Here is a 17325-nt window from a genome sequence, read left to right as displayed (position 1 = left end):
ATGAAATGGGGGGGGGTGGGGGTGTCTAGGTGCGGTGCCTGTCTCAGCTCTGTTCTGAGAGCTGCTGAACCTGCTTGTAAGTCTCCTAACTGCTGCAGCCTGCGAACCCAGCCCCTCCTCCAGATAATCCTGCCTGATGGATGTGCAGGTTTCTTTATGACATAGGAAATGATTCACCAGCCTTTCATTTGCTTTTGTAAAACTTTTTTTGTCATTCATTCATGCAGATACAATGGTAATGAACGGTGGTTCCTGGATGATATCTATTTCATATGTTCTTTTCCACTAAGTCTTTAAAGTCAGAAGACTTTAGAAATAAGAGACTATTCCAATAGCTGAATCTTTCTTCATGCCTATGCATAAGTCTGTAAAACCACCAATTAAAATAATTCATGATGAAGTCATGCTCAGCCCTCCTTCTTCAAAGAAACAAGAAATACCAGGCTTCCTGAAGGACTGGTTTTTGCTTCTTAATCAACCCCATCCTGTAAGTACAACCTTTTGTTGGTGACCTGCATTGGACCAACCTGTCTTACAGACAAGCTGGGCAAGTGTGCAGGCCAGCAGAACTTGAAGCATGGCATTTTTGTTGTGTGGCTTCCAATCCACAATGGGATTAGCTGTATGGAGCTGGGGAAGGGACACAGCCTCTGTTTTGCTGAGGCTAGTGACACAGCAATCCTCAGACTTGTGTTTTGGCAGCAAATTGGTTGCTACTTATTTCCTTGCCTTCGAAATGAAACTGTCACAAAGTGCTGCAATCACAATGCACTTGCCTTTTCGGAAGAGCACAAACAAAAGCAAAATCCAGGAAGAGGTTTTTTGACTCTCCTCAGGCAGATGTCAGGGATACAAAAAGAAAGAGAAATGCAGACATTCACAGCCAGGCCATTGTCAAATTACATAACGCAATGGCACTATTATAAAAATGAACTGCCTGATTATTTATGAAATAAAGTGATGAAAATCAGAGTTATTTATTCTCCAGCTCTCCTGAATATGACAGGGGAATCATGCAGAGAGAGGCCCAGGTCCAAGCTTTAGAGCTGAGCAGCTGTCTTTTGAGGAAGCTGGTTGGCAATGAGGTACAGCAACTCAAGGTGATGTTAAGGAAAGGCTGGGATTTTAATATGTAATTAACTAACATCAGTCCCTGATGTGAAAGTGAAAGATGCAGTGGATTATTTAAAGATAACGGCAACACTCTGGTATCTATGATAGATAAGCAGGCCTTGCTGTTTGAGACATGGTTGGTCATGTGCAATGGAGACTTCCCTTGCTCCCAGATCCTGCTGACTCCACCTCTGCACACTAACAGAGATGACCTTGTGGGAAATGCATTGGTATTATGTCAAAAAAAGCTTTCACCTAAGGAACGTCCTGTGAGCATCACTGGTCTAGAGATGGACCCAGCCTCTTCCCATGCGCTGAGGCTGCTGCTGAAGCGGCACGCTCGCTGCTTGTCCTTGATATTTGGGCCTGTTTCTTTGGTTGCTTGGTATGACAGACCCAGTGCTCCACAGGAGTAGTGGCAGCAGAAGACATCAGAGAGCAGCATGCTGCACTGGGACTGCTGTCTTCCTAACGGTATGTGTAACCTCCCGGGCCCTATCTCATTGCTCCCCTCATGCTCACTGCATAGCAGTACTGCAGCCAGAGCTGAGCAGTGTCCCCCTTAGTCTAATTTCACAGCAAGGATTTGAAAACATGAGTCTGGTGCTAGAAAAGGAACATGTCAATGTACCTTAGCTTTATATCACATTGTGACCGTCATGATTTACCTTTAGGTAGAAACACTATCAGTTTCCTAAGAAGCTCTTTTCTTTCAGTTCAAAATATGTATTTGCATATCAACTGCGACACTTGCAACATGCATCCATGGAAAGGAACTAGTTCCTCTGATGACTGCTACGTAACATCTAAGGCACAACGTTTCTAGTTACCATTTGGGGAAATTAGCTCAATCATATCAAAGTATTAGATGTCTTTTATGATTGGAGCTTTGCATAGATTTCCTCCCTTCCATTTTATAATTATCTGATTAGGATTTTTTTAAAAATTAGTGCATTATACAAAGCACACTGAGTCTTCATCAAGAATCAAGTCATTAAGAAATTGCTTCAGCTCTTATGGTTCACATATGATTTACTTGAGGCAAAGGCAAATTGTCATAGAGGAAAACAAGACAAATTAGAGTAGATTTTAATTAATGGTGAAAAATATTGAGGGCTGGCCAAATTCTGCTTCCACCATGTTGATGTAATTGTAAGTTCACTGAAGTCAACATGAATAAAGAAAAAATGTTGGCTGTGTAAAAAGAGAGGAGAGGAGAGGAGAGGAGAGGAGAGGAGAGGAGAGGAGAGGAGAGGAGAGGAGAGGAGAGGAGAGGAGAGGAGAGGAGAGGAGAGGAGAGGAGAGGAGAGGAGAGGAGAGGAGAGGAGAGGAGAGGAGAGGAGAGGAGAGGAGAGGAGAGGAGAGGAGAGGAGAGGAGAGGAGAGGAGAGGAGAGGAGAGGAGAGGAGAGGAGAGGAGAGGAGAGGAGAGGAGAGAGGAGGAGAGGAGAGAGGAGAGGGGAGGGGGAGGGGAGGGGGAGGGGAGGGGAGGGGAGGGAGAGGGGAGGGGAGGGGAGGGGAGGGGAGGGGAGGGGAGGGGAGGGGAGGGGAGGGGAGGGGAGGGGAGGGGAGGGGAGGGGAGGGGAGGTCTTCAGAAATCACCTCTGTCATATCTTGAGGCTATATGCTTAACTAAGCACTTCTCATCCCAAAATAGCAAGGTAAGATGCTGTTCCCTGTTTTATGGGGAGAAAGCTGTCCCACAAGCAGAGAAGCAGTTTTGGCACGCTGAGCTTGGTCTGCAGTCTGGTGACTTTTCCTCTAGAACTCATCCTCCACTTTATATTAGATCTTTTTCTGGCTTGATTTTCACTTGCTTTGTGAAATAAAAGTTGCAGGAAAGCAGTCTCCAAATCAATGCCTGGTTTTCAGGGACAGACCAAAACTGCACTGAACTTCAGAACTGCTGAAGTCCATTATGGATTTAAAGGTCTAGGTCTGAAGGTTCAGGACCCAGTCTGAGCTCTGAGCCTTCTTTAACAGGCAGGCCAGGCTGATGCCACTCCCACTGCAGGTGCCTTACCTGGTCTTGTAAGGACAAGGTGGAGAAGGCTGGGACACTCTTGGCCCACTTGATGCTCATGAACAGAAGTCTGGCTGCTGACTCACAGACGGATTCGGTGGCCACTTCGTAGAGATACATAGGGGTACCGTTGACTTCATGCGGGTACTAATGTCAAAAAGAAAATAAAGCAACTTCATACAATGTCACCAAGGCAGCCTCGTCTTCCTCTCCCCTACAGCCACCATTCAGTGCATCACGTTCATACCCAATACAGAGTGTGCTCTCTTATTCTGCAAGCAGAGGGCATTGCTTTCAGTGGGCTCACTCCAAATTGCTCTCTGCTGCTCATCCATGTGGATGAACTGAACTACCGAAACCATTCTCCTGAGGAGGTTGAAGAGGGAATGAAATTATTACATAGGGGAAAAATATTACCAAAATGCAGTGTCATCCTTTAACCTGTTACACAATAGCACAGCTCAGGTAGCAGAGTTAGAAGAATACAAATTTGATTAAGAATTTGTGGTTTGTAACCTGTGCTTCAGAAGCTGATTTAGCACTCCAGCCTTGCTCAGCAAAGCAGTAAGTACTCGTTCAGCCTTAACCTTCATCTAGCTCCCTGATCATAACAGGCTGTAAGCAGATGTGTAGAGCTAAGAATAACTACCTAAAGGGTATGCAGGATTGGAATGAAGTTATGTTTTCAAGCATGTGCTATGTTTTCTTGCTAAATAATTTCTGATTCAGTATTTTCCAAAATTGAAATATAAAACTGTCTGTTGTGATCGTGTTCATGATGGATTCTCCCAAGCTACCAACTCTGGAAATAGAGAACTATTTAAGTTGTCTCTTCTTTGATCTTCTAGGTGCTGTAAATATGCAAAATGTCATTGAAAACAGGTTAATGAAAAACATCATCTTATGGCTAATTCCTGTGCATTTGAGGCCACAGCAGTGCTTCGACTGGGCTGCTCGGGAAATGTCACAGCCAAGAAGCACAAAGCCAGCTTAGACACGTTTGTGTCTCTGTGGACAAGCTGCAGCCTTTGGTCAGTACAGATAGTACTTTCTGGACTACACCACTACAGATGGGCATTTTGCTGAAGAAAACTCAGTGATTGCAGCTCATCCTCATGAAACAAGCTTTAAAATGACTTGTGAATGGGCTCCAGGCAGGAGGAGCCCCTCTGCAACCATGAGGGTGTAAGGATGTAGGAGAGACGGGGTTTGTACAGAGCAGGTTATCAGTCGGTCCTTCTGCCTATCCCTTCTGCAGAGGGCCTCCTACCCCTTGCTCCTCGGATCTTCGGAGCTTTTAGGGGCACAACAAAAGAGTCCCCACCACCACCCACAAGGCCTCCAGCCTTCCTCTTTGCCACCTCTACCCCAGAGGCGGGAAGGAGCTGGTGGGTTGCAGGCACCCCAGCAGCGAGGTCTGCAGGCCCGCGGGGGGCCGGGGCAGTGGCTGACCTTTGGGGTAGGCTGCGCCAGGCCCACCAGAGCCTGCCTCTCGGGGGTGCCGGCGACGGCGGCCAGCTCCAGGCCGTGGGGCTCCAGCTGGGAGACGGCGGTGAAGAAGGCGGGTGCCGGCAGGGCGGCGGCGGGGAAGTGCGGGGCACCGCCGCTCTCCTCCTTGTGCCCGCGGAAGTAGAGGGCCACCTGCTTCCGTATCGTCGACGTCCGGGGGCCCCGCTCGTGCTGCACCGCTGTGGGGCACCAAGGAGAGGCCAGGGGGTCACCGCGGGGCCCCGCCACGGGTACCCCACGCTGCTCTGCTGGGCTTCCCTCCCTCCACGCAGTTTTTTAGGGCCGGCCCCGTGCCTCCCGCCCAAGGGAGTGCCTCGGGAGAAATGGTCCAGGCTGCCGTGGGATGGGGGGGTCATTAGGGGCCGGGGGGGGGGGAACCCTGCTGTGACACACCGCTCCCCGGTTCAGAGCAAGGCCCGGGCCACCCTGCCGCCCCGGCCCTGGGAGAGGGGGAGCAGGTACCGTCTTTGTTCATGTTGACCTCCAAGCACTTCTTCAGCCGGCAGGCCCGGCACTGGTTCCTGTGAGTCTTGTCCACCGGGCAGCCTCCCTGTAACACAGCCAGCCGTCGGGCCGGGGGGGGCTGCACGCTCACCCCGCCCGACCCCGGCGCCTTCCCCGCGGCGGCGGGAGGCACGGAGGGGGCCGCCCCTCGGGGCGACGGCGGGGGCCGCGGCGGGGCGGGCCGGGCAGGGGCGGGGCGGGCCGGGGTGCTTGGCCCCGCGGCGGGGAGGGCCGAGGGGGGCCGTGCGGGGCAGTGCCGTGCCGTGCCGTGCCGTGCCGTGCCGCGCCGCTTGGTCCCGCGGCGGGGCGGGCCGGGCCGCCTTCAGCACCCGAGACAGCGACGACGGCACCGCCCCCTCGGGGCGCCCCGGTCCCCGGTGCCCCCCCCGCCCCCCCCCGTCGCGTCCCCGGCCCCGCATCCCCGCGGGGACGGTCCGCGGGTGGAAATGAGCGCGGCCGGAGCGGGAAAGGGAAGAAGCGAAGCTGCCTCTTCCCGCGCTGCGGGGCGGTTGTCCATGGACCGGCTGTGGATTGTGGCTTACCGAGGGGCTGTCCCCCGCTTCCTCGTGTAATTAGCCGGTGAGCTGGCTGCACGCCCCCCCGCCCCTTGCGCATCCCCACCACCACCCCCGGTGGGCTGCGGCCGCATGGCCCGGGGCGGGGGGACGTGCCGGGGGGAGGCGGGGGTGGGGGTGGGGGGGAACCGCCCGGCCTTGGCCGGGGACCCCCTGGGGAGGTGGGAGTGAGGCTGCGTGGCCGCTGGATCTTACTGCCGCAGGTGTCTCTGTTGGCTGGGGGGGGGGCAACGCGGGGCCCTGGGGAATCGCGGGGTAAGAGGTGCAGGCGGTGAGGGGTCCGCGCTGCGGCTGGTACCTGATTTCCCGATTTGCAAACATAGGTCCTATTCCTCCTGATGCTCCGCTTGAAAAATCCCGAGCACCCATCGCAGGCGTAAACCCCATAGTGTTTCCCGGAGCTGCGGTCCCCACACACTTTGCAAGGGATGTCTAAAATGCGACCTGAAAGCAGAGAAGGGAGAGAGGGAGAGAGCGAGCGCTCAGCAATCTGACCTCCGGAGGGATTAGCCCCAGAGCCGCAGTACAAGCAAATAATGAAGTGATTTTATAGCCAACTTTCTTTTCCTTGAGCAAGTGTCAGTTTTCTACAATGAGCATTATTCATGCCCCGCTACGTTTATTTGGATCTCCTATAATCGCCAAGACCCATTTTGGAAGGGAAGATTACAGCAGCGGGAGCAGCAGACTTGCCTGCTAGAAGTGGGGATGCGAAGGGGGGAGACTTGGCGCGGGGGGGGGGACGGACACGGGGGGCGTTCCCCTCGCTTTCTGGCGCTCGGCAAACAGAGGACGGCACTTTCCCTGGGCAGGAGTGCAGTCAGGAGACCGAGGCACAGAATAAACCAAAACAAAATAAAACGACCGGGAAGCCAAGTAACCTCCTCTCCTCCCTAGCAACCCCAGCGAAAGGGGGCTGGCTCCTGCCGCAGACGAGGCGTGCCATTTTCTTCGCCCCAAAACCTGCAGCACAACTTTCCACCTCCCCTTTGTGGGCAGCTCCGGGCGGCTGGGGCGCGGGGCGGGCAGCGCCCCTCGCTCCGCACCGCTCCGCTCCGCACCGCTCCGCACCGCTCCGCCGGGCGCTGCTGCCGCACCGACTTTGCCTAGAGTTGCAAATGCTCTGAAGGCGCTGTGAAAACTCGGACAGAGATTACTGCCGCCCGGTTCAAGAAACCCGCCAAAACGCCGCTCGGCTTCTGCCCTTTCTCCGCCTTCCCTCTTCTGTTTTCTCTTTTTTCTTTTTCTTTTTTCTTTTCTTTTTCTCTTTTTCTTTTTTCTTTTTCCTTTTTCTTTTTCTTTCCCTTTTTTATTTTTATTTTTTCCCTTTTCCTTTCCCCTTTCCCCCCTTTTTTCCTTTCCTTTCCTTTCCTTTCCTTTCCTTTCCTTTCCTTTCCTTTCCTTTCCTTTCCTTTCCTTTCCTTTCCTTTCCTTTCCTTTCCTTTCCTTTCCTTTCCTTTCCTTCCCTTTCCCTTTCCCTTTCCCTTTCCCTTCCCTTCCCTTCCCTTCCCTTCCCTTCCCTTTTCCTTCCCTTCCCTTCCCTTCCCTTCCCTTTCCTTTCCTTTCCTTTCCTTTCCTTTCCTTTCCTTTCCTTTCCTTTCCTTTCCTTTCCTTTCCTTTCCTTTCCTTTCCTTTCCTTTCCTTTCCTTTCCTTTCCTTTCCTTTCCTTTCCTTTCCTTTCCTTCCTTTTATTTTTTTTTTCTCTGCCTCAAACAGCCTTCTTCCCTCCTACCAGAACTTAAGCTGGAGATTCAGTCCCTCTCACCCAACCTTGGTCTCTAAACTCCGACGGAAAGCGCTCGGGGCCGCTATCTTTGTTTGGAAGTAGCTCAGGGAAGAGCCCCGGCTGGGGGGCTGGGGGGAGACAGGGCTGGAAGGGGGAAGGCGACAGCGTGCGGAGCGGTGCTGGGGGGGGGCATGGAAACAGGTCGCAGGGGCTCCTCTCTCTCCCTAGAGAATTTAGGAGTCCGAGATACTTCCAGACATGTCTAGGCTAAGGCTCTAAGACAATGACTGCTGGCAGACAATGGGGACATTAGATAAAGTGTTAACTTAATGATTTTGCCCATTGAAACTCGTTTGACTGCCTCCAATGAGCACAAGCTGCCAGCTTCTCCCCTAAATGAAACCCGACAGCTGCTATACACAACACGGCGAGAGGGACGGGGATTAGGTTCGGGACGGCGAGAGGGAGGGGTGACGGAGGGAGGGAAGGTGGGAGGGAGGGAGAGAGGTTAAAGAATAGAAAACTTTTACGCAATTAATAAGGAGCGCAGCGAAAGGAAGCCCCCCCTCCCCGCCCCACTGCCTGCGAGCAAGCCGCGGCTTTGGAGCTGCAGGTAGGCGCTCGTGAGGAGGGCTGAGGCCAAGGCACGGTTTCTGGGAGTGTGTAATTACAAGCCCTCCTTGCCACCTGCCTATTGGGGCACCAGTGACCCGTCAAAAAGTGTAGCATGGGAATTCGGATATCGCACAATGCCAACAGGGGAAAGCGCTCGACTTCCCTCTCCAGCCCTTCGCATCCACGGGGAGAGAGAGGGTCCACACGCACGCACACAAAGGAGGAGGAGGAGGAGGAGGAGGGGCAGACTGGGGGTGGGGGGAGAGACACTGAAGCGGTACGTGCAGCAGTGGTGCATCCCGGTACAGAGCCCGGCCCCGCCGCGCTGCCCCCGCGCACCCCGGCCCGCCGCCGCTCCCGCCGCCGGGGGACCCCCCGCCCCCCCGTCCCTCGGCAGCGAGGTCCCAGCCCTGGCCGCGCACCCGGGCCCGCCGTGGAGCTGCCGCCTGGGGCTCCGGGCAGCCCCAGGGGTCCCCGCTTCCCCGGCCGGCCTGCGGCTTCGTCGGCGCTAAACGCGGGCAGCAGCGAAGGAAGGAACTTGGGTTAGTTTTACAAAACAGGTTTCCCCAGACGGATTTTAAGTTTGAGAGCCGCTTTAAAAAAATCATACAAATTATATACGTACATACCCACACCCTGCATGTAAACATATGTTCCCTGTACCCTTTACGCGTCCACATACTCCATCTATAAAACCCGAGCACCTGGAGCACCACGCCAAACCCAAATAACCACGTTTCCAGCCGTCGGAGCGGCGCGGCCGGCCCGATCAGCTCCGCGACCCCCGACGAGGCGGAGGACGGGGAGGGGGGACACGGCGGAGGGTGCGGCTGGAGCCCCCCGCTCCGTCCCGCCGCCTGCTCGCAATCCCGGCCGCTCTCTGCCCCCCCGCCACCTCCCAACCCCACCCCCCCCATCCCCTCCCCGCGGGGGCTTTTATGAGAAAACTTTCGTGCAGGGCGAAATATGAAATAAGTAGACGGGGAAGAGGCAGGGCGGGGGGTGGGAAGAAAAAAATGTAAGCTTGACACGGGGTCATGAGATAACTGATTAACGCGGTTTAAAAGCGCTCCGGTTCCCCGAGGTACCGCTTCGTCTCAGAAGTTTAGCGCTAAGAAAATGGGATTTCTGTTCAGCTGGGAAACAGTTTTGAACATCCCACGACAGGGGGTCCTTGGGGGCTATTTTGTGTGTCATAATTGCTTAAAGGATATATGGCAGCCCCGATTACTGTAATTACCATCAGAGGCTGTTGAAAGAAGTTAGGCTGGGCTCTGGGGACGGCGGGATGGGGTCTTGTTACCACCCAGGCAGACATCGCAGCTGACACCGCTAGACGCCCACCGGCGGGCAGACAAGCCAGGCGGGAGACCCCTTGTCCGGGAGCCCCCCGGGACCCCCGGGACGGGCGCCCAGGCCCCGGGACAGCGGGTCGGGCTTTCGCATGCGTTGCCGAGGCCGGCCGGGCTCGGGCCCCGCAGCCCCGCGTGTCCCCGTCCCCGCGGGGCCTGGCCGGGTCGGGCTTGGGGGTCCCCTGCGGGCGGTGCATGGGGGTCTGGGGGGGTCGGAGGCAGCAGCGAACGCGGCGGCGGGGGCCGGGGGTCGCCCAGCACCGTGCGGCCGCAGGCGCGGTCCCGCCTTGCGGGTTTCTTCCTCTGCAAAATGTCTCCGGCAGAAGCTCCGCCGGCCTTTTGGGCAGAGGCTCCCCGGCCCTTCCTGACCCTTCCCCGACACTCAGAAACCTGCCAGGAGCACCGACAACGTCCCGGCGCGGCTGCCCACGGGCCCGATCCCGCTCCGGCTCCCCTCGCACTTACCGGGCAGTTTGGGCAGCGCAGCCGGCGGGAAGCAGCCCCGGCCGCCGCCACTTTTTTTTTTTTTTTTTTTTTGACGCTGCCTCCTTCCCCCCCGCCCGATTATTACCTCCACCGCGGCCCCGCTACTATTCTGTTTGTTTGGTTTTTTTTCCCCTCGGGGGGGGGGGTGTCTGGCGCCGAAAAATGCCGCGCTCAGCCCCGCGGGAATAGAAGGCAAACCACGCCGAACCGGCGGCAGCTCGGCCGCAGCGCGGGGGCTCCGCGCCGCCCGCCTCCTCCACGCGCGACTTCCACGCCGCGGCCCCCGCCTGTCCCCCGGCCCCGCCGCCGCGGCCCCCTCCCTTCCACCAACACCCCAACATCCCCCGTCCCCGTCCCCGGCTTCCCGGCCCCCGCGGACAAAGGGCGGACCCGGGTCAAAATAATGGAGGGCAGCGGCAAGGAGAAGGCCGCGGGGCTGGCGGGGGGCGGCCGGCGGCAGGTACCGCCGGTGGCGGGTCCCTCCCGGCTCGGCCACCCTTTTTCCGCCACTCCGCAACCCCGGGAGCCCGCCGGAGCGGAGAGGAAATAACTGTCCGATCCATCACTTGTCAGACATTAAATTGGATTGGGTATTTTTTCCCCCCTTTGTTACTGACTCCATCCATATTACAAACTCCGAAAGTCCCGTTGGGATTATGCGGATTGAGCCGTTCTGTACGAGCGGTTAGTCATGCTTTAAATTCCCCAGTTATGAGGTGCATGGATTTAGGATTAAGGAAAATGTGACTTTTAAGTTGTTTCTGCTTTCCTCGTTGCAGGATTATTTGTTGTAACTGGAAATGGTGTGCAAAGTATTGCATTTAAATCCTCCTTCACAGACTTGCTTACGCGATTCCGTGCAATTGAGTGACCGGAGTTTCAAACTCTTAAAAAGAAATGATTATGTCGCAGAAGATCGCATAAAGTCCGTGAGAAAAGCAGCACGTTTCAACTCCGCAATGCCCTTTAAACCCAAACCTTCGTCCCTCCGCCCCGGTACCGGACTCCCGCAGACAACTGCCCGCGCCCCGGCGGGACGAGCCCGCTCCCCGCTGCCTTTCCCGGGGCTCGCTGCCCCCGGGCTCCTGCCCCCCCGGTTCCCGCTGCGGAAACCCGGGGTAGGCAGCTGGAAAGCGGCTTTTTGTAAGCCCCGGGCCCAAACTCCACCGGGGCAACTCCGAGCCTATAAATTCGTTGCCACTCCGAATGGAAATATACACTTCTTTTTTAATTGCGGGGGGGTGGGGGGTGGGTGCGCAAACCCAAACCGCAACCCCCCCACCCCTTCCTCTCCCTCCCCTCCACCTCCCGCCCCCCCAGGCCAGGCTGCAGCCCGTATCGGAAAGGCTGCTCGAAGCCTCCACCGCGTTATTACCCACTTGTTGATCCCGCCGGCTTGCTCATGCTCGAAGCCCCCGGGAGTCGTTAAACTCGGGGCGAAGTGTCGGCGCCGGGGCGAGGCGGTGCGCTGCCCCCCCCACCCTCCCCCCCCCGCGGCGGCTCCGCGGGGCAGGTGCCTCCCTCGGGCGCTCAGTGCTGGCTCCGCCGCGGGGGCCGGCACATCCTCGCCGTTGCCCCGCTCCCCGGCGATGTCCTCCCCGAGGGACGGGGACACGCTGCGGGGAAGCGGCAAGGAAAATAAAAAAAAAAAAAAAAGAAAAAAAAAAGGAGGAAAAAAAAAAAAAAGAAACGAAATGACCCAAAGTCGGCGGCCACCCGCTGCCCCCCTGCGAGCAGGTGCTCTCGGGACCCCGGGAGGGTGCAGGGGGGTGCGAGTGGGCTCGCCACCGCGCTCCTGGAAGGCAAGCGAGAGCCACAGCAGCCAGGACAACAATGAGACTCGGAGAAGGTAGGATGGGGAGCGGGGCTCTGCGCCGAGCGCCTCGGTGCAGCGAGCAGGGAGATCAGAGCCTGGAAAAATAATGGAAGGGGGGAAAAGGCGTCAGAGGAGGCTGTCTCTGCCTCTCAGAAACTGAATGGTATAAAAAGGGAAAGGTTTCCAGAAGTTCATTACACTGGCTGACTTTGCGCTTTGAGCTCCAGGCTTCGGCCCCTATAATATCGGCTGAGAGGCTGTGACAGGCAGCGGCGGGGAGGGGAGAGGGACGCCCCTTGCCCACTGAGCTTCCCTTGCTTTCCCCCCAACTCCTGCCGCCGCGTGACGTCACCCTGCGCTGGGAAGGGGAGGGGGCAGGGAGGGGGTTAAATGCTAATGATATTAATGAACCCCCGAGCGGCTTCCACACAAAATGCAGCGGCTGCCGAGATGATTCCGCCTCCTCACTCGCCTTGTGCCCTCGCTGTCATAAAAAGGGACACCCCCCCCCCCAAAAAAAAAAGAAGAAGAAAAAAAAAGAAAAGAAAAGAAAAAAGACGAGACAAAAGACAAGCAGAAAGAACGGATCAAGATCCCGTTTATTTTGCATTTTCCCGTGGCGAGGTGGGGCCCGCCTGCGGTTCGCCCCTGCCCTTGCCCTTGCCCTGGCCCGGGCAGCGGCTCTGCCGGCGGCCGGCGGGGCCGGGCGGGGAGAGGGCCGGGGCTGCGAGCCGAGCCGGGCCGAGCCGAGCCGAGCCGGGCCGAGCCTGGTTGGGCCGGGGCGGGCAGGGATGCCAGCCTACCCGCCAGGCGGCCGGGCGCCCCTCCTGCCGCGGGAGCTAGCACCGGGGGAGCGGGGCTGGGCTGCTCCCGGGGGCGCACGGCGGGGGTGCAGGGGGAGCAGGGCGGGAGGATTTGTGTTCGCCCTCAGAAGAAGCGGGGAGCGCTCTGTCCTGCCCCAGCCTGGAAAAGTCCTCGTCTCCCCGTGCCCCGAGCCGGGGTCGCCTCAGCCCCGCAGCCGGCGGCTCCCGGCTCCCCCTCCCCGGCACCGGGACCTGTTGCACGGCGGCCGTGCCCGGGGGTCACTCCTCCTGCCACCCACACCGGGCCCGGCGGGCGGGTAGAAGAGGGCCCCGCCTGCCCCGCAGGGTTGCTCCGAGCCCCGGGCACCGTCGACCTCGCCGCGCCTCTGCAGCCCGAAGCCCGCAGTGGGGTGCAGGGGCGCGGCGAGGGGCCAGAGGGGGGACCCCCTCCCAACTCAGAGGCTCTGGTTTCACCGAGAGGCTGCCGGGCTCTCCCGCTCCTGTTGGAAACTGTCTGTGAGGCGGGAGCTGGTCGAGCAGCCTAAGGGCGGGGAGGGGGGGGAGAAGTGGGCATCTGGGAAGGGAGGAAAGAGCATCTCTCCTGCGGATGCAAGCTGGGGTGGGCAGTGGCACCAGAGGGCAGGACCGGCAGTTGCTGAGGAGCTTGTGAAGCGCTCGAATGTCCTTCGGTCCCTGCTTTCTCATCCCTACCACCGGTGAGAGGTGTTAATGCATCACAACTGACTGCCCCCTTGCTGGTTGTGATCCTGAGGGAATGTGGTGCTCAGCCCAGCCTCAAACACACTGTCCCCGTCCTTCTGTACTTCATAGTTCGTCCTTCCATCCTTCTGTCCCAGGTCATGGGTGATTCCTCCTGTGCCTATACTATACCTGTGCTGCAGGGCTGCATGACTCTGGGCAGCACTGGGATCCCAGTGACCTTCTGCTCTTTGCTCCCCATGGGACCAGCACATCCATGGCACAGAAGGAAGCCTTGAACCAGGACAAGCCTGGTCCTGCCTAACACTGAGGGACATTGTCCAGAGGGCTGGGAAGTTGCTCAGGGAGATCCCAGAAAGCAAAGAAACTGGTGGATCAGGGAACGCAGACAGTTTTTCACTCCAAATCTGCTTCCAGGGAGGCAGGCTAAAGTTCATTCAAAGCAACAGGGAAGGAGATGACCATGCTACATTAGCAGGGCCCAGAGGCCAAAGCAGAGAGGGAGGATTAAATGGCAGCAGGGCCCAAACCTGGCCCTGGGCATCCCCTGCACTAGCGAGGCAGATCTCTGGCCCTACAGCAGCCACAATTCTTTGCCCTGTAAAGTCAAAGACACCTGGAAAACACTGCAAAGGTTGGTCGAACTGTGTCCACAGGTTCCAGCCACACCTGAGACAGGCTGCTATAAATGCAAGCAGAGATTTCTCTCCCGCGTACAGCACCGGGCTTTGCCAAGAGAGAAAAAGAACTCGAACTACCCACCTCTGCACCCAAAACTCCACTAACATAACTCAGACACCCAAAGCTGGCTCTGTGCCAGCTGGGGCTGTGGGGCACTGAGGGAGGGAGCAAACCATCAGCCCTTCCCTGTCCCCTGGGCTGTGCCTGGTATTGCTTTGCAATCCTGCACCAGCTGAGGTTTGTCCTCTGTCTCTGCAGAGCCTTTCCTGGGGTTTTTGTGATGGACAGAGATATCTCAGTCCTTAAAAGTGAAAGCAGGCTGCATCCTCGAAGAGTAAAGGGAAGAGCTCTCTCTCCACTCCAGCTTCTCGCTGCAGCTTCTATCAAAGCTGTTTCCATGTTCATTTGGTGGAAAAGTAGTCCAGCTCCAACAAGGCAGGAAATTATAGTTAGCATTTAGTATTTATCATTATTACCATTGTTACCATTTAGCATTTACCAGCATTGTCCTGGTTTCGGCTGGGGCAAAGTTAATTTTCTTCCTAGTAGCTGGTATAGTGCTGTGTTTTGGATTTAGGATGAGAATAATGTTGATAACATGATGATGTTTCAGTTGTTGCTGAGCAGTGCTTACACTAAGTCAAGGACTTTTCAGCTTCTCATGCTGCTCTGCCAGCGAGGAGGCTGGGGGTGCACAAGAAGCTGTGAGGGGACACAGCCAGAACAGCTGACCCCAACTCACCAAAGGGATATTCCATAGCATATGATGTCATGCTGAACAAAAAAAACGGGGGGGTTTGGCCGGGGAGCAGCGTCCCACTGCTCGGGACTGGCTGGGCATCAGTCAGCAGGTGGTGAGCAACTGCATTGTGCACCACTTGTTTCATATGTTCTTTTATCATTATTATTATTTTCCCTTCTTTTTCTGTCCTGTTAAACTGTCTTTATCTGAAGTCATGAGCTTTACTTTTTTTCTGATTCTCTCTGCCGTCCCACTGGGGGGGAGTGAGCGAACAGCTCTGGTTTTTAGCTGCCTGCCGGGTGAAACCACAATTGTATTTAGCATTTTGTTTATTAGGCAGTCTTAGATATAGAGAAGATGCTAATATAGTAATGAAATTTACTGTTTTCTTGTAATGCCTTGGAAGTAAAAATAGTATCAATCCTGCTACAGAAGCTGGCATGTGTTCCCTTTTCACCGTATCTCCTTCAGGACTCTGGACTATGACTACAATTACATAGTGACATTTCTCAGCTTTGTGCCACAGTTTCTTGCCAGGTACCTTTTCTTATGTAGGAGTCTTAGCAGCAAGAAAAATCCAACGTGTGACCCATCTTCAAGTACACCACTCCTTCAGCCTTTACCTCACTCGTCTTCTCTGCTCTTTGGATGGGGAGCCAAAAGATCTTAATTGAACAAAAAAAAGGAAAAAGAAAAAAGTGAAGGAGGTCAGGTGAGGAAAAAATTTAAGCTGCCAGAGGTCTATGGATGTAGCAGCAGAATATAAATATGTGTTGTTTTCACCCATTTCTCTCAATGGGAAGCAGGTGGGTAAGATCAAGCAAATCTAACATACCCATTTTCTTGGAAAGGCAATAAGGAAGGAAAGGATAGAGATATTTTCACCTGGGAGAGGGAGCTGCTATTGCTTTGGGCGCTCGAGAAGCTATCTCCACTACCCTCCTTTGGTGCACGTGCCAGGGAAGAGCTGGGGGTGTCCCTCAGCCCCCCAGGTGGCCCCGTGCAGGGAGGTGAGCACAGCAGCACCCTTGCAGCATAAATACCTGCCTGGTTTACTTCTTTTGGGTTGCTAAATCCCCCCTGAAGTCTGAGGCACCTTTACATCTTTGTAGGTCACAGTCCGTGTTTTTGCAGCACAGCCACAAATCCCTTTCTGCATCCACTTGCAGGCAGATGGATGGGCAGCGGCACCGCAAAGGCCACTGAAGGGACCGTGCTGCTCTTTGGCTGCCCGGTCATGCTCCTGGCCTGTGACATGGCTGTGCGTGATGCCCAGCTCCGGCTGCTCCCAATGCGGGTGGTGGAAATGCACCTAACGAACTCTTCTGTGGTATCGAGCCTTCCCTGTGAAGCCCCCGCCTCACAGACCCCTTCCCTGGAGGGCCCCACGCCCAGCGATGGTGGCGCTGGCCTTCTCCATGCCCTGCCTCGGCCATCGCACCCAACATGGCTGACACCAGGGGCTGAGGACGCTGTGTGTCAACTGCCCTGGCGGCCATCTTGATGCCATCTCATGGACGTCCTGAGGCTGGGCACCTTCCAGGGCTGCAGGGCTGTGCTGAGAGCCCTGGCTAATTAAAAAAAACCCCAAACCACCACAGCTTCATGCTGTGAGTTTTCTCCAGGCGGGGCAAAAAAAGGCCTTTTTCCAAAATGTGAAAATCCAAGGCACAGAAAGATGACCCAGTGAAAAGACTGTCCTGTGAATGCTCCCCCTCTCCTGGCACAAAAGGGATTTCCTCGTGTTTATGTATCATCTGTAAAGCAAAGCCACCTTTCCGCTGCAGCCAGGGATGACTTTCCTGGGCTGGTGGCACCCTGTGTTTGACCTCCGCATGCTGAGGTGTCCAAGTGAACGTATCAGTTACCTCTGGGGGCTTTTGGGCTTGAGTATCTCTCAGCCCATCCTCCACCTTGAGTAATCCATCCTGCAGAAAATTGGGGAAGGCCCGTGTTCCCCACAGATGCCACTGAAAAAGTGGCAAGTTTCTCCCTTGTGTGTGTGCACGCTTGGTTAAATAAGTTAATGACTGCATTGAAACAGTGACCATATAGCTCTATTTCCACACATGCATCTGATGAGTGTGTGTTAGCAAAGCCACTTTGTGCAGAATAGCAGGGAAAATTATACCTAAGGAAGATAACTGAGAAAAGAGTATCTCCGTAAGTTGTGGCACTTCTTCTCAATACTTGTATTCAGGGGTGGAACAAGCCTGAGTTCACTTGCAGCAATGAAATGCCCCATTAATCACGTATGCCTTTGAAAGGGATATGTCAGGCTTGGCTTATACGCCTACATTGGTACCTGATCCCATCTAGACAATGCGAGACAAGCGCTTAACAAAGCAGCTCCAGTTAGTAACTTGACTTATTTGTTAGTTTGCTAGTTAGATATAAATCAAAGTGTCGTAATAAGCCAATGATGTAGCAGCAGCTGCAATCTAATTTAGAGAGAAACAGCCTCATTTTGGTTTTCCTGACATGAACACAAAAGACAGTATCAATACTGAAGCTGGTAGAGACACAGCTGTATAAAACTAGTGAAAGGTCCGAATACGAGGGCAAATATATTATTATCTCAGTAAAAGAAAACTTAAAATAAGATTTGGTCTGTACTTTAACAGTTTTAAAATGCCAACAAAGGAATGCTGACTACAGGGAA

General features: G+C 55.4%; 1 protein-coding gene across 1 annotated transcript in view; it reads right to left on the bottom strand.

Moving 5' to 3' along the window:
* The window catches only part of NR2E1 (nuclear receptor subfamily 2 group E member 1), a 61773-nt gene that overhangs the window by 7417 nt on the left and 37031 nt on the right, over positions 1–17325 (bottom strand). Inside the window, exons 3-8 of the mRNA XM_074864585.1 lie at positions 11277–11517; positions 10902–11004; positions 6021–6217; positions 5106–5193; positions 4587–4822; positions 3135–3281 (exon numbers count right to left, since the gene is read on the bottom strand). Of these exons, the coding sequence (XP_074720686.1) occupies positions 3135–3281; positions 4587–4822; positions 5106–5193; positions 6021–6217; positions 10902–11004; positions 11277–11517 (1012 nt within the window). The remainder of the gene's footprint in view (positions 1–3134; positions 3282–4586; positions 4823–5105; positions 5194–6020; positions 6218–10901; positions 11005–11276; positions 11518–17325) is intronic.

This window comes from Strix uralensis, chromosome 3 (genome assembly GCF_047716275.1).
Source record: "Strix uralensis isolate ZFMK-TIS-50842 chromosome 3, bStrUra1, whole genome shotgun sequence".
Classification (NCBI taxonomy): domain Eukaryota; kingdom Metazoa; phylum Chordata; class Aves; order Strigiformes; family Strigidae; genus Strix; species Strix uralensis.
This window is presented reverse-complemented; position numbering and strand designations above follow the sequence as displayed.